Below are 26,078 nucleotides of genomic sequence, written 5' to 3' on the forward strand. Positions count from 1 at the left end.
TATTTTTTATAGAATGCAAATTGAAATGCATTATGCATTCTATTCCCACGAGATAAGAGTAAAAGGCAATAGTGAAATTAATTTTTCGTTGACAGTTAAAAATCAATGAACGGTAGCGGTGGTTATTGTTTGGGGAATATAGATTCTTTGGCGAGTCCCTTTAAAGCCTTTGTAATGATTGGAGCTTTCTTCTGAGCTCTACTATTATAATGGAAAATAGCTTCTTGCGAAACGCTTTTTCGCCGCTTTAATAATATTAAATATAAATATAATTGAAACAGAACGTAACATTAAACTCTATTATATTATTTATATTTATTAATTTATGTCATGTGAACGTGTAAGAATATTTTACAAGAGGATGCCCTATCGCCGAAAATATTCAGTATCAATGGTAAAGATATGGATTCTTCTAAATTGTACTGTTTTATGCGTGCATAATTATTTGAGACAGGTTTAATTTGTAGTTCAATCCAAATTAATACAAAAAAATTAGCGACAAATCTGCAACATACAGATTATCCCAATGCGTCACGATGGTCAAACAAATAAATAATACATTGTATTATTATATTACAATACACACAAAAAATATAAAAAAATAAAACATAGTAAGCCAGATTGCGACAGTCATTGGTGAGCTAGCTAATGCGGACACCTTGCCTTTAACGAGCATCAGAAGAGGACGTGATCGTGATTCTCGAAGACGTTTCGGAAGCCAAAACTGGAAACACTCGAAAATGGTGAGATCGTAGACCATATCAATAGGGAAACTAAATCACTCTGTGAAGAGGAGTCCGCAACAGATCGAATACATTTAAACAATTTTGAATGATCTGCATGCATAAGAAAATTTGAATTTATAACAGCCGTATTTATGTCATTAACAAATAACTATAAAATCAGAAGATGCGATTCGGACCCTAGAGGAACCTGCCCCACCAAAGCGTCCCATAGCTTGTGCCACCTGAACCTGCGCTCCTAGCTACGCCGTCAATGAGATATAATCAAAAAGTAGTAAAAATAATCTTATTTTCTATGATGAAAAATATGGATATGTCAATAGAAAATATGATTATAATACTCAATATAAAAAAAACTATATAAGTAACATTTTTTATCCACAGACAATCTATGAAAGAGATGTTATAAATATAAACAAAACATAGGCTAAGTCGATGTATGCCACAGCTCGCCTGATAGAACTAAGCATGTCTAAAACCACTGCCGCTGATCTTTCAATTATTTTGCTTCTCTTTAGTCACCCCAATTTAAGCATATTTATTACAGTTCTCGCAATTATCAACGGATATGTTTATCCCAAGATTTATCACGTTAAATTTCCGCCTCGCCATTCCGATCGGCCCAGATTGGGGTCATTGTCGAGGGGAAGCGAGCGATTAGCCGGCGACGGACGGGACAACCGAAGACGTTCCGGAAGGCTTTTATATGACTATACCGCGGGGCATGGCACGGCCATTAGCCACGTCACTCGATTGGCAATTTGACTCTTTCTCTGGCGCTCTTCGTCCCCGGCGACAATTAATGGTCGCTTGACCCACCCTCGCCATCACCCGCCCCCGTTCTGGCCGGCGTTTATGCAAATTTGCGGCAGTTCCACTCAAATCCCCGAGGGCCTATCATTTGTTTGGCGCTAAAGCCTCTAATCTCCCAATTGGCGAATACACCCTCTCGCAGGAAGGATAGGGATAGTTTTATTTCGAAATGGTCCGATTCTTTAGAATCGAAAATTGCGGCTGCGAATCGGATTAACCGCGGTCGGTCCTTGTTGTGAATGAAAATAATGATTATCGTTTACATAAATAATATATTTATTAATGTATTTATCAACATATACAATAATACATATAATATAGTATATCTTATTTAATAAATTATTTATTTAACGGTGAAACGTTAAATTAAATAAGTCAAAAATATAAACATAAAAAAATATATAAAAGTACATAATTATAATTTGAGTCTAATTGCACAAGTCTCCTAGAAATATTATACATTTAACTATTGTATAACCTATATTAAAAGACAAAAACTTATCTAATGTCAATATCAAAAAAAAGCGGATCGAAAGTTGCAGTACTCACCCATTCGCGTCGGCGTATCAATACGCTCTCTGCTCATATATTTAACACTGAATTCGGGAAGCCTATTCTGTAATAATTACATCGACATCGGCGAAACAAAGTCCTGTTCAGTGCTCGAGTGGCGCTTAAATGCTAATTCTCTATTTGATTCTCATATTTGGTGTTTATTTTCCCTACTGTGCATATATGATTACGCAGCTATACGTACGTAGATGAATGGTTCATTGCTTTCTGAGCATTCCTTCATTATATCATATTTAAGTTATCGATTTTTGTAATACTATAAAATATAAGCAGAACGATATGTTATTTGTCATACAGTATTTTAGTATGTTTTAGTGAGAAAGACAAACTTTAAGATTAAACCAAATGTATGAAAATATCAAAGCAATCTAAAATCAGTGAATGTAAATAAATAAATAATGTAAATACACAAAAGAAGATATTTAATATTATAATGACCATCTATTGACACTCGCGTCCAAAGGTCATAATCGAAAACCGAAATAAAGTGTTGCATACATTATAATTTTAGCTCGCTTTTGTGAAACTACGTTCTATCTATACCCACACGGATGGGGGGACGCTTTGTCTTGCAAATTCCCGAAACCCTTTGATCCCGGCAGCATGCTTTGCGGATATACGGAGAAGGGCGGCCGCAATAAAGAAGGATTTGAGCAAACGTTGTTGTTAGCGACTCGGCCGCAAAATCATATATCGCAGCGAAGCGCTTCTCCACAACAACAACCACTTCTTCCACATTTCAAGAAGCGCGCTCTAATTAATCTACGAATCAAATCCTCAGATGTTTGTCGCTGACAAATGATCGCGCTTACCCCAAACTAAAACCGTAATCCTGACGAACGATCCGCTATCTGCTTATATAAATATATGCACACATGTGTGTGTAAAATTCAATTTATAACCACCCTCTGCGATTCGCGTGGCCACGGTTGTTATTCTGGGGAAAAATCGCAAACGCGGTCAATTTCAGAGTACTGTATATAACACCGCATTGCGGGGGACACTTTTGATAGCGATGCAGACTAATTAGGATGAAAATATGGAAAATATATAAACTGCAAGTATATGTTCAAAAAGCATTCATTTCTTACTAACCTGAATTCGTTGGAATTCGTGAGATTTAGTTTATTGCATGATCTACAATATATAGTCTAACAAAACAGATTTATAAATATATTTAATTTTATATCCAATAAAATTAAGACAACGACGTATAATTGCCATAAATGGTTCGCAAAATGTGACAAAATGTACGTATATAATTTATAATACCCCAGCCTTAAAATATTATTAAAAACATTTATGCTAAATAACAATAGTTTTGAAATCAGCGCTTAATTTATCATATAAATTAGGGTATTTACTCTTTCTTCATACGCAGCACAGAGCCATTTTGTGGGGGACCTTATTCTTGAAACTCGCAAAATTACTCCGAACGAAAGTTATTATTTAGACAAAAGTGCGATCACACAGAGGCTCTCGTCACGACTAGAACTAAAGGGTTTCCTCATAAATAACACGCAAGGATTCTCCGATGCATTGAATGAATATTTCTTTGTTACGAAACGGTCATCGGAAGACAAATAGCACCGTAAGGCCACAGTATTTTGTTACGCAATTCACCAAGGAAATATCCATCAAGCAAATGTCACTTTCTAAAGGCGTATACTTACTTCGTTGTTCTAAAAAGTGAGTGCAGCAATTGGCTGGATGATCGCTGCATAATTGTGATTGGTCAACAAGTTTTTCAGCCCTGGATACCGATGAGGAGAAGGCAGTCACAAGCAGTCACCTGCAGACTTGCAGAAGAGACTAGCAGACGCCCGCCTCCCCACAAACAACATACAGTTATGGAGAGATACTCCACCATACAAGCACCGTAGCAGAGAGGGATCAACTTCCGCTACACTGTCACTGCCACGTCGCCTACTAGACTTCTGAAGATCTTCCACCGACATCGTCCCTCCGCCAGCTTCTCCACCGCTGCTTGGAGAAAACATCTCCCCCATAATAGTCCGTCACAATATGTAATATAATCTAATAAAATTCTCACTAGTTTCCACCTGCGTCTTACTGGCCGCGAAGTCACACCCCTTGGGGTTACAAAACTTTAAAATCTTAATAATCTAGTCATACCTAGATTTGTACGGTATGCGAAATTTCGCGTAAACTGAATTCTTAAAACGAGCTAACAATTTTAATATTTCTCTTCGTCGCTGCTGTATTCTAATCTTACTAAAATTTCCACCCTTCTGTAATTGATCGTCCTACTGAAAAGGGACGGAAAACAAAATCTTCCATGGAGGGGGTCATAGATATAAATATGGAAACGCAGGAGCACTTTCGGTCCACTTCGTCTAAGGACTTTATTTTAAATATTTTCTCTAACATTACTATCATTCACACTTCGGAGTTCAAGGCATCCGAAATTCAAGAGCTCTCTAGCTTGGACTGCAACCAATAGGAGATCGACTCAACTTTAGACTATCGAAGGTCGCAGAAGCTGCCGCTTCTCTCTTCGCATCCACTGGTCCAGCTCGATGTGCGGATTTCAAAGCAAGCCCACTTAGGAGACGCCTGCGATCGCACCCACAGAAGGCTCAACATCTCTCAATTATTGCATAATAAATAATAACAATAACAACAAGCTTTGTCTTAAAAAAAATAAACCATCTGATCACGACGGTCCGGACAGTTTAATACTAGTTACACATCGGTCACAAATAAAATAGTATTACTACAGCCATATTTATTACACATAGAGAAAATCTTGACGAAAACCTTTTTGCGAAAATACTATAGTATGATTTTACTTTCAAAAAAATCTTAGGCTATTAGTTTCTGAATCGCATCAAGTATGTAAAAATCGCAATTGATCATTCAAATATGGTTTCGGAGTTCCATCGATCAATTTTTGCAAGCGGTCGCCTCGCCGATGATTGATGATAATGCTGTTTACATATTTAACAAGAAAAAACCACGCACAAAGAAACAATTTTATTTGTAAAAATAATACAAAAGGGGAGGATTCAGGCGCAAGCGGGGCTAATGGGTCGCCGGCACGCGTGCCCGTAAAATATATTGACAGGGCAAATCGGAAGTTTTGGAGTTATTTGACAGGGGCGCTGATAAAACGAGAGTGACCACGGAAAGTTTCGCGCTTAATGAGCGAGGCTGGCCCGTTTTGTTGCTCGAGCGAGGAGGTTTCGCCATTTTAAAAGCCAATGAGACGGAATTTCCACGCGATGAAGCTATCGATTGTGCGCGCGAGGAAAGAATGACACCTCCTCGGCGAAGGAGACCAGCCAACACCTAACTACCTATTTAACTCTATTTGTGATGTTTAAACTCCATTTGAGCGAAGATAAACAGCTATACCATAAATACGATTAACACACAATACCGTCTCGTCGTGTGTTCTTCCATAAGGCTCTTGATTTCTTCGTATGCTAATGTTTATATGGAATCTATAATATCACTATATTACAAGATTATTTGCTACATTATGTATTACAATTATTAAACAATGACATTATAGATCTTACTATTTTTCACAAACATTTTGCTCCGACAATTCTCAAAAATTATTTTCAATTATGAAAAACTACAATATAAGCGTGATATATGTTTAACTCATTTATTATATACTTATGTATACACTACATATATCGTATATTTCTGAAGTAAGCGCTTACGCCCCTTGTGGGTGTTGGGGAAATCTATTGTGGCAACTCTGTCCAAAAGGAAAGTGGCCAATAAAAAAAATCTAAAAAAGTCGGTTCCAAATGTACTTGATGTGCATTGTATGATTCATCGACAATATTTAGTTCCAAAAAACCTAAGTGGCCACTCCATCTTAAATGGTTTTGATAACTTTGATTTGTAAACTCAACACAGAAGTACGTTAGTTGTAAATGGGTTAATGTTTAATCGATTCTATAATATTTTTTCAAACCAAAGACAATTCATTACGTGCAAAAGTAATGAATCATAAATGTGACAAAGATTATTTGGCAGATTTTATTAGAAATTAAAAATTTGGCTGTAATTTCTGCGTTTGTAACAAAACAAGCAATTAATACAATACAAACGCAATTTAGGGCGTTAACATTTTCATCAGTTTTCCCAGTGGAAAACGTAATAATGACAACCCGATTAGACCCATTCTTATATGCTAAAGAATTATAATTTTTTTTGTAAAGTTATTTTTTGTATGTCATATATATAACAGTGACCTCAAATTGCAATATTATTATGAAAATATGTAATTATATATACCTATGTATTTAATATTATTTTTTTATATTCCCTATATTATTCGTACCGTAATACTATTAATTTTACGTATTTGAACGGCGAGAAAGCTTGCATGGTATTTTCTTTACAATGGGTACAATTCAGCGTTTGTAACATTCGAATAATTCAAAACAATACTTTATGCCTTATCAGCTTGGCCCGGGGGTGCTACATCCCTTAGCTCCTTATGGCACCCGGGGGAGCAAGTCCTCCTGAAAATATTATGAAAAGTTCACCGGTTTATTTGGTTAGATTTTAATCTACCCGAATAAAATCCGGCGAAAGAATCCTAAAAATGGTATGTTTAAAAAGGGGATTATTTTTTTTATCACGTATAATATTCAGATAGTTCGTAAGTATAAGATTGAACTATACAAATAAACACGCGGCGAAATATACCTATATTTGTTAAAAGTTCATAACGAAGCCTGTAAAACGAGAATACTTTACTGAAAACTACTTTACGTAAAAAATAAAATACTGAAGCTGTTGCTTCAGCGTACACCTGGTTGATAAATAGTCGACTTCAGATTGTCCATAAATATTAAGTACACGCTTGTTTTTTTTTCTTCTCTATCCTTTCAAGAAAAGTTTTCTGCTGAAACGCAATTAAGAAATTAAAGTTTTCCTAGCGAGCCAATAAATTAAGAACGCTTTTGTTTATGACATGGTAAAAATATGACTTAAAATTTGTATATACTTTCACCACATTTTTAATTTATAATATTAAATCTATTGACTTCCTTTATAAACTATATTTTAAAGGATATATAGAATCATATTAAGCTAATTAAAAAATATTTTTAGATATAAGATTTGGATTGACACTATCCTATTATTTAATTTAAATTTTCGAGACAATTTTCCTCAAAAACTACTAAAAAAGGCTTGATCGTAAATTATTAAAATAACTGGTATTTTTAAACATGTTTCTGAATCTTTCAAATTATTAACAACCAGTTTAAGTAGAATGGTGGATACTAGCTGACTATTATCGATATACGCTCGTTGGTTAAGTATATACATTTTTTCTTGAAATATGCACTTGACAGCGAACATGCTCCTAAAATGCTCATGTTCGTAGAAAATATGGAAGTGAAAATATGGAAATGAAAAATATTTTTAAAGAAAAACATAAAACGCATCGAAATTACAAAATAATTACTTAAAAAACAATAAATACCGACCCTTAATATAATTTATATGTTTCGTTATAATTAAATGTACAGCGTAGAATTTACAAAGAAAAGTCGAGCTAAAGGGCAATATTGAGTTAAGTGCAATTTTATATAGCTCCTGGAATTCCGTTTTAGCTTTGAATATTTTTTATCTCTTGCTTAACAGCCAAGTCACAGTCTATCTACACATGCTCATTCTTCCATAAGATTTTCGATAAAACCAAACCAAAATATATGAAATAAATGTTTTTTATTTATATTATTACACATACACTTTTAATTTGATTTTACTTGGTAATCAGTGATATGTACTATCAACATAATATTAAATTATTTTTACAATGTATGCAGACATCTATGAACAAAAATAAAACTTGCATCATTATAAAGATATTATTTCACTCGAAAGCAATAATTTCATGCAATACATACAGAACTGGGCGTTTCTTATTTTTATAAATTAGGTCACACGTTCCTTTGAAAACTACATACTTATTTGATTGAATTACATTATATTTTTATAAAAATGATTTTTTATATTACAATGCCACCGATGTACTAAGGGTGAAATATTTAGAGAATGAGGATTTTAGAGACATCTATGAACGAAACTGTTAATTATTATATATTTTTGTCTTGTATCAATGCTTCCTTTTTCTATTGTTAATTTTCGGTTTTTTATCTAAATTGAGTTTCCCGTGCCAATTTAGTATTATATATTGGTATCATTTAATTCCTAATTATTATTATAATTTAATTTAAATTGCAATGAATGTAATAATGCATTCTAAAATTTTAATATATATACATTAAATATATATTTAACATCGTATGTATAATACACAAAAATTAGATTAGTAAAGCTTTTTTTAACTACTTTGAGTCAATAAAAAAATTAAGTAAATGTGTTTTCACATCCAATATATAATTACCTGCATACTTTTAGTCCAAATTTATTCATTTTTATGAAGATAAAGTCATCACAGCGTATTTTTTAATAACTACCAAGTGTTATAGGAATTGAAATTAGAACAAATTAATAATGTCAAATTTTATTATATATCAATACAAGTCAAAAAATAGTATATTAAGTAAAAATATGATGCATTATATTATATTATATTATATTATATTACAAACCTCTTCTCTGCGGCACTGCCATTACATTAAATACAAATCAAATTGATACAAACCCATATAAGGCATACAATTGATGAAATAAATGATTAAAATTAATATTCTTGCGAAGCCACTTTATCAGATGTCTTATTTTTCGTTTTCGATGGTAATAATGTTGCTAAAATATTTGGAATTACACCACCTTGCGATATGATAACGCCGCTCAACAACTTGTTCAGTTCGTCGTCGTTCTTTACAGCTAGCAGCAAATGCCTGGGAATAATTCTGGAAAGATAAAAATACATACTGTTTTGGTGATTTATTTTAATTTTAGATTATTTTTTTTTAATGATCAAATATGTACTTTTAAGACAATTTGTTTTTACTATGCACTATCCTCTGATAGCAACACAACTAGAATGCTTTATAAAGGCGAATTTAAGATGTTCGTCGTCTAAATGAATTAACTTCTTATCCGTATATTTTTTTTAGCTTGAGACAAGATACGATGATAAAGATCTTTTGGTTATAGAACAAAGAACTGAACAAGATGTGGGCTTTGCTATAACAGTGCCCTGCCAATGTTTAAGTGTTTCTTGTATTATCATACTAAAAACTAATGTTAAACAACGAATCGTGGATGATGTATGCGAAATTGTAAGTGTAGAATGTTATTTTATTGTATTGTAATAAATAAAAACATACATGAGCTTACTGTGCCATATGTGGTACGGCTGATTCGAAGCAACCCTTACATATTTTTTAGATGACATTCAGACCTCCTTAATTCCATAAATAATACATAAAATTAGTTTCAGGTCTATATACTCGAATAAGTAGATGGTACATATTATATCAAAAAATTGGTTCGCGTGAGTTTTAGAAGATTAGTATATAACATATAGTATTAGTTACCTCGATTTTTTGTTGTCTCTGGACGCATTTCCCGCTAACTCTAAAATTTCTGCTACCAAGTATTCTAGAACGGCCCCTAAATACACCGGCGCTCCTGCTCCCACTCTCTCGGCATAATTTCCTTTCCGCAACAGTCTGTGAAGGCGGCCAACAGGGAATTGAAGTCCTGCTTTCTTGCTTCTTGATCTTATTTTCCCTTTGCCTGAAGGTGTATCTAATTTCAACCAAAATTAATTGTTACATGTTTGACGAGAAACAAATTATGGCTTAATTACAAGAATCATTAGGTTAAATAAAGATATGTCACCATATTTAATTAAATCTTAACAAAGATTAAAAATGCGAAAATTATGTTATAAAATAATAATATAGTTCACCGTCAGATACTGCCTTGACCATTTTCCAGCTTTTAAGTGTAGCAAACTAAGAAGACAACTATCGCTACACCGACAAGTGCGCGCCAATTCACTGTCAATGTTGCCATGAGTAAAAATGTTAAGGAGTTTTGCCTAAAATTATAAATAATAAATATATAAATTAATTCATGTTTTCAGTATAATTCTATTTAAAATTATTATTTAACAAACCAAATAAAAAAGTTCTTGGTAATTATATCAGCCCCACGTTTAAAATCAAATTCTTATAAATATCTTCTCTGAAAAAAAATATAATAAACATGTACCAATAAAAATAATATTTGTAATTAAAAATATATTGTAATAAAAATACATTGAAATCAAAATATTGTATAAGTGTAATACTTAATAAAACTACATTAGGTAGATTTATTGGTTCGGTGATTTTTCCAAAATATAATATTTTTAATATTATACTTAAAAAAATTAGGCATTTGCATTGTTAAATTTTCAATCTAACAATGTAACAATAAATTTTAGCGCAAAAACGTTTTATAAGTTTTTCAAGATAACCGTTATTGGTATTTTGACCAGTTGATTTTGTAAAGGGCCTATTTATATACATATGTATTTATTTAGGTGTTATTATGGCCAAAACTTGACGACACTTTGGTAAAACTGGCGTGACGGACACCATTCTCTTGGCGACTCTGGCGGGCTCGTATGCCGGTGCGTGTCTCGTGCACCATCCACTCATTGTAATAACATGTAAACCATTATAAATACCTCAATAAACAATACTACTGCAGCGCCTCAATCTGTGTCTAATTGACACCCGTCACCTTTCGTCGGCAAAAAACAAATTTTAGCCTAAAAAATAACGCGATTAATGTAGTCTTAAAATATTCCTATATTGTATTTTTTTATTGCAAAGTGGCAGCTCATTTTGCTGCTCAGCAAAAAGTAAGAGTTTACACACACAACTTTACATTAACACGATTATGGCATTACGACATGAGCCGCTGCAGTAATATTTTATTGAACGATTATAGTATCATATAATTATTAATGCGTGCGAGCCCGTTATTGTTGCTACGCGAGTGTCCATTACGCCAGTGTTACCAGAGTGTCGCCAAGTTTTGGCGCATAAAATACATAAAAATAGGCCCTTCTATTTTATTTACTTAAAACTCTATAATAACTCGCTGTCTGAACATACTGACATTTTTATATGTATGACATATCATCTGACATTTTTGAGGGCTCCATAATTCTTATTAGTGCGACTATGACATGAACGTGTATTTGATAATACCTTAGTTGCACAATTGTATTCCACCTATTAAAAAATATTTTTATATTTTTCGGAAAACAAAAATAATAAAAATTAAATAAAATAAACTAATTTTATATTGATCATAGCAATTATATCTAAATAAGTATTAGGAAACAATAGTATTCTATATCAATAATAAAGACAGAAAAACGTTTAGTTAATTTATATTACTGGGTACGCTCCGTTGATATTTTTAAGGGTATAATATATATTTGGAATAATTTGTCAGTTAGGTCATCCGTGAAGTTATATGGATGAATTATTTCAAGAATAGTAAGCTATCCATTGACTTTTGGACGATTATAAACCATTATAATTATTTTGCAAAATATTAATTTTAAATAGTTTTACTTTTTTAAACTCAATTTTTTTATCATTTACCCTAATAATAACAAACAATCAAATATAGATATAACAAAAATGAATAATGTTATATTGATGAATATTTCATTTAAAAATACATTCTTGGTTACGGTTACCAAGGAAAATAAATAAACAACTTGCCTGTACATTCATTTCATATATAATAGAATAGAATTTAATATATGCTGAAAAAAATAAAAATAGCGACAATATGTCAGACACAATTATGGAATTTGCGTATCCTTTACTAATACAGCATTAAATAACATTATCATATATAAGTAATTATTTTTATAATAATATGTTCAACGTTAAAATACCTGGTAACTAAAAAAGCTTGTGCAATTTTTTTTGTAATTAAAATTTAACAAAAGTAATACAAAAAACATATAACTACATATTTTGCATTCTATCCTAACATAAAAGTATATATACATATTTTGTTGTACCATCAAAGCCATTATTTCTGAACTCTTTGTCAAAAAAATATGGTAGTTACTAAAATAAATATTCGGACAATAGATGATATAGTCTCCAATGATGAACATTTTAAAGGTAAAACTCATGTTTATGCTAAAAAAAACTTTTCTCTAATATTTTTCAGAAAAAGTAACCTATCGTGTGTATAATTTTCGTTCAAGAGTAAGTCAAATGAAAACCTTAAATATTTTTTTATTATCTTTTATGTCCAGATGGAATCCTTTCCAAAAAGCGTTCACATTCTGCTTCAAAATGCTGCAAAATTATAAGGCTTACATCAATTTTGTAGTGTGGTGTGACACTGACATTGGAGACACTGTGAAATTACTGCGTGCTGATACATAACTCATCTCTAGAAGGGATGTTATTTGATTCACCATTAATCAGCGACTTTTTTTCACGACGCCTTCAACTGGGGCTCTGATGGGCTCCAGTGTCACTATTCGGTGTGTCTGACTTGCAATAAAACTCACGCCGTCTCAGAACTTTCTAGTCTACTTGTACACATACCAGATAAAAGACATGCATCACCATACGTAACTTTGATTGATCGATGAATATCAATTGTTTTCACCTTTCAACTCAATTATCAAAAAATAATTTCTGTGCACTTTTCTACTTTGGTGCAGTTAATTATAGAAATGCAACTTCAACTGCTGCCAATGTACATGACAGTAAAGTGGTATTTTGAATTTTTATTGTACTGGCTTTAACTTGACCCACCACCGCCTCCGTGTAAAAGTTTTTCAATGAGAAAATTCATTAATAATATAATAATGTTCAATCTATGTTTCAACTAAAGAAATATAGAAGCTTAGCCTCTGTATCTTTCCAAATTAATAGAAATGTAAACGAACAGTTTTATAGTTTACTATAAACATTTGAGCAGTTCTTGATACATTTCAACATAAACATGAAACATGTCTTTCTCTTTGAGTGTTTCACCTCTGAAAGCATATTTGTGAAACCATTTCTTATCATACATTCACTAACTGCATTTTCTTCAAAAATCTTACATATAAATTTAGAAACTTTCCATATTATGAATTATATTAAATTTATTGAACATTTGAACCCAGCTTGGGCGAAGCGGGGGACATTAGTACTATATTTTTGTTTACTAATATTATAAAAATTATATTTTATGTTATCCTATGATAAAATGGATTTTTGTCGATTTTTTAGTATTAGAAAAGAACGGGAAATCTTATTTTAATAAGAGGGATATTTTCTACATTTGGTCTTCTAAGCGTAACGAAGACCAAAGACATCACAAAAAAATCAAAGTGTACATGATTCAGACTAAACTATCAGGCTACTATTTGTAAATGATCACAAATCAAAATAACATCAATCTTTTAGTTGTAAAAACTCTTTTGGCTACCAAATATTTCTTTTTTATAATTTAACTACTTTTTAAAATAAGAAACTTTTTCTATTAATAAGAATACTAAAATATCAATTTTTTACACTAATAATTTAATTGTTTTTATTATAATTACAAATTTAACATACTTATTATTTAAAATGCAATATGATTTTCTTAACTAATATCAGATATTCTTTCGGATACGATTGCCAAAAGTGGTATAATCTGTGCTTGTACAGCAAAAATATTATTATTTGGGCTGCAGGCTCCATTATCACAATTTATGACGTGAGCACAAATAAAATGGTTTTCAAGAAAACAATGACCGGTGGAAGTGTTGGTCACATAATTGTAAAAATCACTAATACAATTTTTTATTTATACTATAAAAAAGCTTTTATTGAATCTTATATCACTTTATTGCAGAGAAATCCTATTAAAAACATAAACCATATAGCAATCGGTGAGGGATACACCCATGAGTCTTCGCCGTTGATTGTTATATACGAGTGGCCTTCGTTTTCAATTGTGAAAGAGTTGAAAGATGGTACTCAGTGTAATTATTCTCAAATGGATTATAGGTTTGCTACAAAAATACTTTAATTAACGTCATACAAAAATTACAATATTATGTATATACTCTTACAGTTCTGATGGAAAAATATTAGCTTCCGTTGGTGAAGCACCTGATTACAATTTGACTATCTGGGATTGGGAAAATGCTTGCATTAAGCTCCGAGCAAATGCCTCAAATTATAAAGTGAACAATCTTTCATTTTCGCCCTTTAATCAAGATCAATTGATAACTTGTGGTGAGAATTTATATATGTATACATATATATTTTTTATTTTTGGATTTTTTATGTGCTATATATTTGTACTAATCAGGTGTGAATCATATAAAATTTTGGAAAACATCTACTACTTTTACTGGATCAAAGTTGAAAGACATTCAAGGATTGTTTGGTAAAACCGATGTTAGTGATATTCTCGGTGTGTTAGCAATGCCGGATGAAAAGGTTTTATCTGGATGCTCTTGGGGTAACATATTAGTGTGGGAAGGTGGCATTATCAAGTTTGAAATATCAAGAAAGGGTCGAAAACCGTGCCACTCTGCATCAATAACTCAATTCATCCGATGTCCAGAAACACGAGAAGTATCTTATACATAATACATAAACTATAAATAGCATCAATGATTGTTGCAAATAAAACTATTGTGTTTTTATATGATTCAGATCATTACTATAGGAATGGATGGCCATATTTGTACATGGCACTGGGATACTGTTGAGCAAAATGATAACGTTGACGGATCATCGATTGAATTGCATCCGATATCGGAAGTCATTGTACCGGATACTAAAATAGTGCAAATACTTCAAAGAGGATCAAAGAAATGGTTTGCACAGGTAAATTTAGTGGAGTTCATTGAATAAACTATGATATATTTGGCACAGAGCTTTTATAGTATGTGTACAATAAAATATTGTAAAAAGCATGTATGATACAATTATGAATCTGTGATGTAAAGGAAGATGAAAGTATTGTTATTATTTTTTGCAACCTTTTGTTGACTTTGCTGTAAATTATTATAAATAAAACACCTAGATCCATGTGGAGCACTCTGAAGTTAGTCGCGAATGAATCAATAAATCTTTTAATTATGGTTTTTAAATTTGATAAATTCATGTATTTATTATCTAATATTAATATTTCCCATCATCACATGAACATTTGCATAGTTGCAAAAGAGTTTCTTGATAGATTAAACCATATCTACCAGTAACACGCTACATCATTTGATTTATTAACCCATAGTAGATTTTATTTAGTTTTAATGTATTAGTGTATAGAAATTGACAACCAGTTCATTAGTGTTTCAATATATACAAGTAGTACAATTTTCACTAATGAATATTGTTACACATTTCAGGATGCTTCAAGTGGCATTTGGATAATTGATTTCGAGCTGAAAAGTGAAGATAGTGACAGTGAGGTACTTAGAGAGATACCATCTAAAAAAGTCATCAATGCTCACGGTGGATACATAGCTGGATTTGTTCTTTTTCAACACGCACCTTATATTCTATCACTAGGAAGTGACGGCTCGATTTTACTGCACATTTTGCAAAACGGTCCAACGAAAGCAATTGCAAAGTTGAAACGATCGCCTACTTATCTCTTACATCCACCTAAGAATGTATACAATAACTAATTAATATAATATTATCATTTAATTATTAATATCTTACAGAATTAAATTTCAGATTAACGCAACAGGAAATGTATTGATCGTCGGTTTCTCAAATGGAATGATTCAAGTCTTAGTCATAAATTTAAGTATTTTAAAAGATAATGAAATCGATAACTCAAATGATAAATTCATTGTTTGTTTACAGGTACATTATATACATATTGAACAATATGATGTATACATTTATTTTTATTTTGATACAATGCTTATAGATATTAAAACCACATAATAAACCAATCACTTCAATAAGTGCCAGCGAATGCAGTAATTTTTTAATAACAGCTGCTGAAGACTCTACTATTTTTATTTATGACATTGAGGTCAAGAATTATGCTCCTACTTTGACTCCTTTGTATTTCATAAACGTTCCAAACATCGTTACATCAATCAGTTGGAAACCTTCTCACGTTAGTTTGCTATTTTTATACTTATTTAAAGCTTTAATTAGTAAGTATATAAATCTGATTTTAGAACAATGTTTTACTACTGACTGGTCATAGTGGATTTGTTATAGAAGGAACATTACCCATATTAGAAAACGCACCAAATCCAAAAAAAATTACAACATACGAACGACAATTTATTGAAAGTAGAACTATTAATCTCAAAAGCTATAGGTGTGTATATATTGTAAATAAAATGTAAAGTATTATATGTGCATAATAATATTCCTAAGTGAATAATTTTAGTTATTACTTAAAATACTCCGATGCTGATGACGATACTTCCAAAAGTCAAGAATTTCCTTCTTCAATTACGTACATTGATAACAGTAATGTTACAGAAATAGATTTAGGTATAACATATATTACATAAAATATACATATTTAATCAGAGTAAAGTATAACTACTAACATACAATACTTTAGTTATTGAAAATCAGGATTCAACCAAAACCAATATACTATGGGCTATATATGACCCAGAAGATTCATCTATAATATGGTTAGCTCAAGAAAACTTCAATTGCCTACTGCAACTGCGTTCAGATTTAAAAAAGATTGAAGCTTTTGCTGCTATGAGTGGAAATGACGAAATTAACATTACTACTATGAAATACATGTAAGAACATAAATATAACTCGTATGTTTAAGTATTTATAAATAATAACTAACTTATAGTTAATCACAAAAGCTTAAAAAAACTTACTTTGTTCAATCTGTATAGATGATCACTAATCTATTGATGATTTAACAATACCCATATACATATAGGTCTAGGCAAATATAGATATTATATAACCAATGTCTAATTTCAGATCTGATCGTTACGCACTGTTGGGTATGGGTAATGGCGAATTAAGAATGATTTCATTACCTACAATAAGTGATATTCATTCGCAAATTGTTGACGACAATGAAGTAAAGCATAGAGAGAAGTTGTTGAGGCATAAAACCAAGAAGAGAGATATTGAAATTTTATCTGCATTTTCTATCACTACATTACTCACTGAAAGGCTTCCGATTCATGACAATATTATGGGGAAAATTACTCACATAGAATTCAATATTGATAAAAGGTTTGCATTTATAATAACGTACAGCATACATTTATTTCTAATACTAATTGCCTATATAACTCTTTGGTTTTAGTTATTTTTATACTGCAGGTGGAGATGGCAATATATTTGCATTTAAATTTAACTTTGAAATTAAAAAACCTCAATTGAAAATAAAAAAATTGATTTCAACTGATTATGATTATGTTAGTGTATATTTAATTAATATTTGATATATTATATTTACTAACACCACATAATTTCAGGAGCAAGACAGTGTTCAATATGACGATAAAATTGAAATATTTACACATGAAGAATATGTTTATGTTAGACGTATAAATTCAATGCAAGACGCAATCGAGCAATATAAAGAAAGTATATTGTACAAGTTCTCGAAAATTAGACAGGATTTTGAAATACTTCGTTTACGGTATGTTTATAGATAAAATCAGGGGTGAAAGTAAGTCAGAATGGTCCGTCCTTTACTATTGTTTAATGCTTATCTCAAAACAGATGTGTATAATGTTTGTGTTCAATTTTTGTGAAGCTCCTGGAAAGTTTACCTATTTATTATATTTTAAAATGGTGTAGGCGTGAAGACGATAGATGGATTTTTCGCTATTTGTTCATTAAACTATATAATCTTTATTATTTTCTTACCTTCTGGCAAGACATAATTTTTTTCATTTCACCCCTAAATAATATATATACATATTATTATGAAATAATTTAATGTTGTAATTTTACTATAGAAATAAGAGCATGCCAGTTGCTCAACAAATACCATTCTTTGAAGAAGACCGAGTACAAGAATGCATTTGGTTGAAACTAAAAGACGATTTACAGGTTGTCCATAAACGTCTTGCTTTTCCTTTAGAAGTTTCCAACTTGCGTTTATGTAAAATGATGAAACGGAATGTTGAACCATTGGATACATTTCCGTTTCAAGTACATTCAATTCAGTGCGTATATTTTTCAATTGATTTGTAATAAAATTAAAGATAAATAATGATAATTAACTTTCAGAAATTATTCGAGCGTTAAGATCATCCGTCAGAAAAAATTACCAAAGAGATTTTTCAAAGATTTTAATCTAATGAAAGAGAAAATAGATAGTCTTGTGCCAATTTTAAGGTAAATGTTGTTGTATTTTACATGTTTTATATAAATACTTTTCTTATGATAATTATATTTCATGCTGCAAAAGGGACAACTTATTTAATATTCCTCAGTAAGACGTTTTACATTTTTTATATATAATATATATATGTGTTTTTTTTATATACGAAAAGTTTTCTAAGAAGAGACTTAAATTAAAACCAATCAGCATCTTTGAAAATGAATTAGGAATTGAAATGTGTAATTGCATTTGGATTTGAATTTAAAATGTGAACAACCAGCCCGATAGACCAGTGGTACAAGTCGGTGATTAATACCTGAAATGCCTGGATTCAAATCCCATATGGACACTTGTGTTTTTCAATTTTTATCTTGTCTGGGAGATCTTAAGTATTATATATTTTTATTTCCGATGGTTCAACACATGTAAGGTCTTCCTAGCTTTTATTTAATTCAATTAATATAATGAATAATTAAAAAATAATAATCTAGTTAGGTTGTGTATAGTGACATCTATCGACTAAACTTTAATTATAGTTTATAATTAATAAAATAGATGTCACTGGTGTCCCACTACTTAGTTGTTGATTGTGTTTACACCGGTGTAATATATTTGGGTAATACCTATCATGTTGCAACAAAAGATTTACAATAAATAAAAAAGTGATAAAAATGTCTATTGGCTTGCAATTAGTCAAGTCTCTTCTCAGGAACTTTCAACTTTTACATGCTTATGCTAATAGTATAAATATATAATTGCAGAAAATCATTTGAGCCCTTCGAAATTCAGGAAGAGATTGTAAAGACAAATATTATTGAAACAGGAGATTTCGCTCCGTTGCTAAAAGATCTTCCATCAAACATATCTCATCCGAGACCCCTCGCCATAGCCATTCATAAATATTTAGAAAGATTGGAGAAAAAGCATTTACAAGAAATAGAGGTAGGAATATAATTTTAATTTATTTTTAAAAAACACATACATGTTCTACATATATTATATTTTCAGTGGCGTGAGCATATAACGTCAAACCATTCTAAAACATCAAAGGAATTGAATAACGAAAACTCTAAGATGGATGACTATTGCTTTAAGAATCAACTAGATAGATATATTTCGTTTACGCCAAAACATAAAATTCAATTACAAACTTTTTCTATTCGTAAAGAGGTATCGTATTGAATTTGTTTATTTATTATATATCGAGCTTTAGGTTCATGAAAGCTCGATTATACATATATAATACATTTTTCTAATAACTTATAGATGTATGATATAATACATGAGTTTAATGATAAAGTAATATCACTAAGAGAGCAGAAATTAACTTTGATTAAAAAATTTAATTTGCTTTCTATAAATTCGAACCAAATATCAAATGATTTTTCAATAAACGTGACTGTATCACAAATAGATCTGGAATATGTTGAAAGAAAATTAAAGGTATTGAATTGATGATTTATATAATAATAGTTATGCATACATATGCAATGTTTATAATTTATAGATTAATACTGAGAATGACAATTTAAATTTGTTGGAATCTGATATCAAATCTTCTGAATCTGGTTTGCTATAATTATAAACCTGTATTTTTTATGATATAAAAAAATTATAATGATAGTTGTTATTCCAGAAACTTTCCTACAGTCTAAAACACATTTCAAAAATAATCAAGAATATGTAGATAGGTGTAAAACTGAGTGAGTCATATCAAAAATAATTTATTTACTAAAAATTATCAACTAAAAAAATATATATATTTTTAATGAAATAGTTTAATAATCGAGCAGAAGAAGATAATGTGCGCCTTAAAAGACTCGGTCGAGTGTTGGGAGAAGAAGTATACGAACATTATACGTGAACGAGAACATGTCATTATGAAAGCTCAATTTCTCAAGTTGCATCTCTTGCGGCTTACGATGGAGCAGTTGATTCTTGACAATTTTGACTCGGAAGAAACTTCAATGTCATATGAGATACAAACCATTCAAAAAGAGGTTTCATATATATTTTTATTTAAAATATTATTAGATTATTGCTAAATATGATTTTAATTAACTTACAGATTATAACGTTGCAAGATCAATCTTCGCTTTTACAGAAAGAAATTGACTCGAGGAGAATATCTGTTCTAGCGCTTACTGATCAGAAAAAGAACATCGATACCCAAATTTATAACATCATTAGCAATAATCGCTATAGCGAATTTTTAAAACAGTTGTTCAAGAAGAAGTTTCAGCAAACTAAGGATAATGAAGGTAAAGATTTATATGTGTTTATATATATATGTGAATTGTTAAATACAACTATTTTTATAGATTCAAATAGTTCATATGATAGTTTATCTATGGATTCCATATCATCGTCAAAGGAAACTGATGGTAACAGTTTACATTTGCCTCCGATTAATTTGGAGTGTTGCCCTCCGGGATGTGACCCACAAATATATGAAGATGTTATCAAATTTAGATCATCCCGGTATTGCTCTTAAATTGTTATTTACATTTTATATATAATTATTCTAGGATAATACTCAAATGTCACTATAATTGATTATGTTATAAAATTTCAGATATAAAATTACACAGAAGATCAAAGAAGAACAGCAAATAATTTCTAAGACATTGAACGATTTTGAAACTATCAACGAAAATGTAAGACAGGTCTCGGAAAGTTTAGAAAAGAAGCAGAGAATCTTGAAAGATTTAATGGTATTACTATTATTTATCTTCTTTGAGTCTTATCAACTGTTACATATTACCATACTAGCGGTTTTCTAAATAAAGAACGGATTTCTATGCTCTTAAACTATCAATTAAGTTTGGTGAGCTGTAATGTTATATTACTTTCACAAATCTACAATGTTCATTTACAATTAATTTAGGTTAAATTTTAAGGTGTTGCGGTTGTTTTAATGGTTTCAGATGGAAAAACAATATCAGCTTAACAACGTGGAATGCGTTGTGATCTTATCATCAGAGCAGTGCATGTCATATGCTTTAGAAGATGTAAGGATCGGAAGAGGAGCATTGATATTTCCAAATGCAGGCATACAAGATTTGAAGAATCGTATTGATAATCTTTACAAAGAAGCTGAGGAACAAGATAAAATTTATAGGTTGATCTTTATTAGTATTATTACTTAGGATAAAACACATAAAGTTAGTCATGAGTGAAATATTAAATTAAATGGTTTTAAACTTGGCTAAATTTAATAATTAATTATTTTATTTAAAGTCCACATTGCTTTTATAAAATACAAAATCATTCGAGCAGTTGATAAATATTTAGTTAATTAAATTAATATTTTTTAAATTGAATTATGTTTTATGAATAAATTCTTTTCCATGGGTTGTAAATTAGATAACTTACATATGTACTCTCCGATAATTTTTCAATGGAAATGATACTATTTATTAATGGTATATTATTTTTCCAGCATGTACAAGATTCATTTAAAGCGCATGGAGGCCGACTGTTTCTTTATGAATAACCAAATTGAACAACTCCAGGATAGCATTCATAAAATATTGGAACAAAAACTCGGCGTTCACATTCATAAGCAAAATCAAAAAGAAAGTACAAAGCGACAAGCTACAAAAATGCTCGACAATGTACTCGAGTCGATGATAAATAATTTTAAACTGTCTACTACTGTCGGATTGACATCAGAAATGCATCAGCAGTTAATTCATTGGAGAGTAAGTAAAATACATTATATTTTCTCATGTTAATAAAGCATTTTGATTCAATATTATTGAAATTATTTAGAAAGCACGATATGTACTAGAACAAAAATACTGTTCTCTATTACAAGAACATACACAAAAATTACAAATGGCTGCGCTGCTAGAGAAAGAAAATTATTCTCTCAAGGTATGAAAATATATATGTAATATAATATAACCTTGCAAATGGTCTTCCGCATTGAAAATCTACCAAAATCTGGCATTTTTATATATCTAGAAATAGAGTACTGTAATATAAATCTCATTTTCAGAAAATGTTGTATAGAGATAAACATAATATATTTGGTCATTTAGAAGAAGAATATCAAGCGGACGTGATAAGATTGCAACACATTCGTAAAGAACATAAAAAGCAAATAGATGTAAGACTATAAATAGTGCAATATTTCATAAAAAATATGTTTAAATTTCAATAATGATTAAAGGATTTGCAAAATGAAGTACAAAGACTGAAGCTAAAACCGTATACAGTTCCGACCCTTCCGCCTATCACTCCAACAAATATTTCTGTAACATCATCAAATAGAGTCTCTCCACCCTTTTCAGAATTCCCACGAAACACTTCCAATACTAGGTATGTCAATATATTAAAAATATAATTATATATCATTTTATATTGATATTTGTATTATACAGAATGATGGCGTTGGCTTTAGCAAAGGAATTGAATGATATTGATTCAGAAATATTTGGAAAAGCTGATTCTAAGAATACACTCATGAGTATTATATCACAAATGTTTCCATTATTACTTGAAGGGTAAATAAAACAGTATTTTGGTTAAATATGAAACATTATTTATTATGATTTGTTCTTTAGTAAACTGAATGTTAACGAAGCCGCTCAAAAGATAATAGAAACTTGCAAGTCTTCTAAGATCTCCAAATTCCATAATATGTCTGCAGAAACTTGTCATCAAGCCATAGCTGATATTCTTAGCCAAATTACTATGAACAATGTAATACAACAGTGATTTTTACACTGATGTTGCTTTTTATATATTATGTAAAAAATATAATCTTTTCAGTTGAGAATCGAAGATCTTGAAGTAATAATGAATCTAGATAGCATTAAAAATATACCTGGAGCTGAAATTGAATATGTGGTTCAAGAATTGTTAGAAGCAAGAGTTTCTCCGGATAATGACATTGTTATTGATTTTGCAGCTTCTGCTATTATAGAAATAGCACCTCATTTAAAAATTGAAGAGTTTATTATTGATGATATTGTTCAAGCCATACAAGGTATTTAAATAATTTTAAATGTTTATAACAATTCACTTAATTTATACACATTTTTAGAAGAAACAGACTATGAATCTGATCAAATACAAGAAATGGTTGAAACGGTGATAAAATACCTCAAAGTTCATAAATCAAAGCCTAAAGGAACAGCTATAACAACTATTGAGTATATAAAACAATTAGAACGATGCTTCATAGAAACTAACCAATAAAGTATGTATTATTGAAATTTTTGTATACAATATGGCCCAGAAAAAAAAAACACTTTTAGTGCATTTTGGTAACATTAATTTAGTTTTTTAGCTATGACTAAATAATTTGCTAATAATAATTAATATATTTTATTTAAAGAGTAATCTTCTTCATCTGAACTATTAAGATCTTCTTCTTCAACAGTATCAGAGTCATTCAGATGTGTTTCTTTCTCCGATTCAGCCTGCTGTTTCTTTTCCTATAATAATTTAACATGTTTATAAATACAAAACTTAATTAATAAATAAATAATTAAATATATACCTTGACTGTATACATGGGATTATCGAATGCTTTATCTAATGACAAGTGAGATATACTTAAAATAAGACTTCCTTCTCTTGAACGGTTATCAAATCTAGCGAAATCGTTAAATCTGTTAAAAAAACATAAGATTTGTATTAACTGCTATATTTATTTAATATTTATGTTTATATACTTACCCAAATGGACTATAACCAGAAATAAATTTAGGCGGATAATAGAATATAATCAAGGCAATTAAAAATACGACGATAATAGCCAGCATGATAATAGCTTCTAAACCACCTACTGCTGTATCCGACCCTAACCACGGAAGACCTGACACTTTCGTTTCAAGATAATTTCCTAAAATATATGTAATATGATATTAAATAAATTATATTAAAAATAATTATATAAGAAACTGTATATTAACCATATCCGAGCTGATCGTGAACGTAACTGATTAATTTTACACTACGGCTGTCATAAATATTCACTTCGGCGATTACCAACTGTAGGTATTTCTTATTATTTTCTTTCACAGCGCCAAAATACCAAGAAATGCCTTCTATATGATAACTACTGATTGCAGTTTTAATTTTCTGTTCAATATCTTTGTCCCAACCTCTTGTATGTGATTGATCATCCATTATCTCATATAAAAGCATACCACCTATATCATATTTAGTTTGTACAAAACTATTTATATAACTATATTCAGATAATTAAAAATAAATTTACCACAAATTGGACAACAGTGATTTATTGGATGAATTGGATTTAAACAAGCAACAGGCAGACAATGTACATTTAGACACAATTCCAATGGCATCTCATCTTTGTGGCAATAACATACACCATCGTTCTTATCAAAGCATTTATCTTGTTCACCACTTATACGAACCGATAAAGGATCTCCTCCATCCCATAAACGGAAATTATCCTCTTCTAAATTCTTAACGGTTTCAAACCAATCGTGTGAAGTTAAAAGCTATAATAATAATAAACACTTAAAGATATATTAAATTATTATAAAATAGATGGTGGATCAATAAATTATAATTTTGAATGATTATATCTCATTAATGCTACAGAAAAAATTATCAAATATATGACTAACAATAATTGCTGGTGTTATTTTTTTCTTTAGCATTAATGGTTCACAGGATAACAGATTTTTTGGACCACCTAATATATATTAATATATTCATACTTTATTATTATATTCAATCCCTTTAACCATTTGCAAAGTCATTGGTAGTTGTAAAACATAATCTATTTTTGGAATCACTACTTTATCGTCCATACATGGTATACGATCATAATGCGGAACTGCAGTTATACCGCCTTCTAATTTATCTTCAATAATCCAACTATCAGTTGCCATCCATCTTGAAATATATAAATATATTATATTCTTACATATTTTTATTTCAACAACTTTTAAAAAAGATACATACTTGCGATTGTTAACGTGAACATATTGCAAATCTTCTCCGGGACAGTGCATTAGTTCCTTTGGCTCGACCGTTAATTGCAATAGCTTTGAGCTCAGCAATACTATTCCATTAATCGGCAATACTAATTCTCGAACAAACAAATTACCGCTCTCTGGTAAAATCACTTCTCCGTCCAACTCGGACGGAAAGATCAACCTATCATTGATGCAAGGAACTTGTTCCGGTGACCAACTCCTCGGAGACATAAAATTTACACTTCCTTTTAATCTCAAAGTTCTGGCGTTTATTTCAAGTGTTAAAGTAACAAGTAATAAACTTTTGAGCCACATTTTTAAAGCAATAACTATGAAAACGTATAAAAGAATGAATGATATTTGATAATAGAAGTGGGCGTTTTAACACTATCAGTTTAATGTATTCTCAAACTGTATATAATTATAATTTTCATATTAAATAACATTAACCAACTGTTATAAATGTTAACTAAATGTATAATAGCATATCGGTAGATTGCAGAGCTTCGAATCGAATTTTACAATTTCATATTATAGTATTAATAAAAATAACAAACTACAAGCTTCATATGTAAATTAAAATTGTATTAATATAATAAACACAGAGATCCAGGTAGAATGCTTTGAATTTAGTCGGAAATAAAATACATATACTATAAATTTATACATATGTACTATACATAAATATATA

General features: G+C 30.4%; 2 protein-coding genes across 3 annotated transcripts; both read right to left on the reverse strand.

Annotated features, from left to right (window-relative positions):
* Positions 1-8,639: 8,639 nt before the first annotated feature.
* Positions 8,640-10,125, reverse strand: LOC148227384 (histone H2A-like). Of its 2 annotated transcripts, XM_088201743.1 has the most exons (4): positions 10,015-10,125; positions 9,638-9,851; positions 9,428-9,504; positions 8,867-9,007 (listed from the first exon to the last, which is right to left on the reverse strand). In XM_088201743.1, the coding sequence occupies exons 1-3, from the start codon at positions 10,034-10,036 to the stop codon at positions 9,474-9,476; spliced, it is 267 nt and encodes an 88-aa protein (XP_088057869.1). In that variant the 5' UTR covers positions 10,037-10,125; the 3' UTR covers positions 8,867-9,007; positions 9,428-9,473. The 2 variants fall into 2 exon arrangements, with proteins under 2 accessions (XP_088057868.1, XP_088057869.1); XM_088201742.1 differs by lacking the exon at positions 9,428-9,504 and having other exon boundaries at positions 8,640-9,007.
* Positions 10,126-22,945: 12,820 nt separating this feature from the next.
* Positions 22,946-26,038, reverse strand: Amnionless (amnion associated transmembrane protein). The gene is made up of 7 exons (XM_088201744.1): positions 25,374-26,038; positions 25,127-25,304; positions 24,655-24,904; positions 24,347-24,586; positions 24,111-24,276; positions 23,932-24,043; positions 22,946-23,866 (listed from the first exon to the last, which is right to left on the reverse strand). Exons 1-7 carry the CDS (start codon positions 25,700-25,702, stop codon positions 23,747-23,749), a joined length of 1,395 nt encoding a protein of 464 aa, XP_088057870.1. The 5' UTR covers positions 25,703-26,038; the 3' UTR covers positions 22,946-23,746.
* Positions 26,039-26,078: the final 40 nt, after the last annotated feature.

Source organism: Plectrocnemia conspersa, unplaced genomic scaffold, assembly GCF_051122295.1.
Source record: "Plectrocnemia conspersa isolate PC_06_02 unplaced genomic scaffold, ASM5112229v1 ptg000013l, whole genome shotgun sequence".
NCBI classification, from domain to species: Eukaryota; Metazoa; Arthropoda; class Insecta; order Trichoptera; family Polycentropodidae; genus Plectrocnemia; species Plectrocnemia conspersa.

What these genes read in the sequence shown, in the direction of transcription:
- LOC148227384 (XM_088201742.1), bottom strand. Translation starts at nt 10,036, where the DNA reads ATGGTCAAGGCAGTATCTGACG. An exon ending in GGTCAAGGCAGTATCTGACG is followed by an intron (nt 9,852 to 10,014) that starts GTGAACTATATT and finishes GGTTGAAATTAG; the next exon opens with ATACACCTTCAGGCAAAGGG. An exon ending in AGAGACAACAAAAAATCGAG is followed by an intron (nt 9,008 to 9,637) that starts GTAACTAATACT and finishes TTATCTTTCCAG; the next exon opens with AATTATTCCCAGGCATTTGC.
- Amnionless (XM_088201744.1), bottom strand. Translation starts at nt 25,702, where the DNA reads ATGTGGCTCAAAAGTTTATTACTTGTTACTTTAACACTTGAAATAAAC. An exon ending in GGATTGAATATAATAATAAA is followed by an intron (nt 24,905 to 25,126) that starts GTATGAATATAT and finishes TTATTATTATAG; the next exon opens with CTTTTAACTTCACACGATTG. An exon ending in ATCCCATGTATACAGTCAAG is followed by an intron (nt 23,867 to 23,931) that starts GTATATATTTAA and finishes AAATTATTATAG; the next exon opens with GAAAAGAAACAGCAGGCTGA.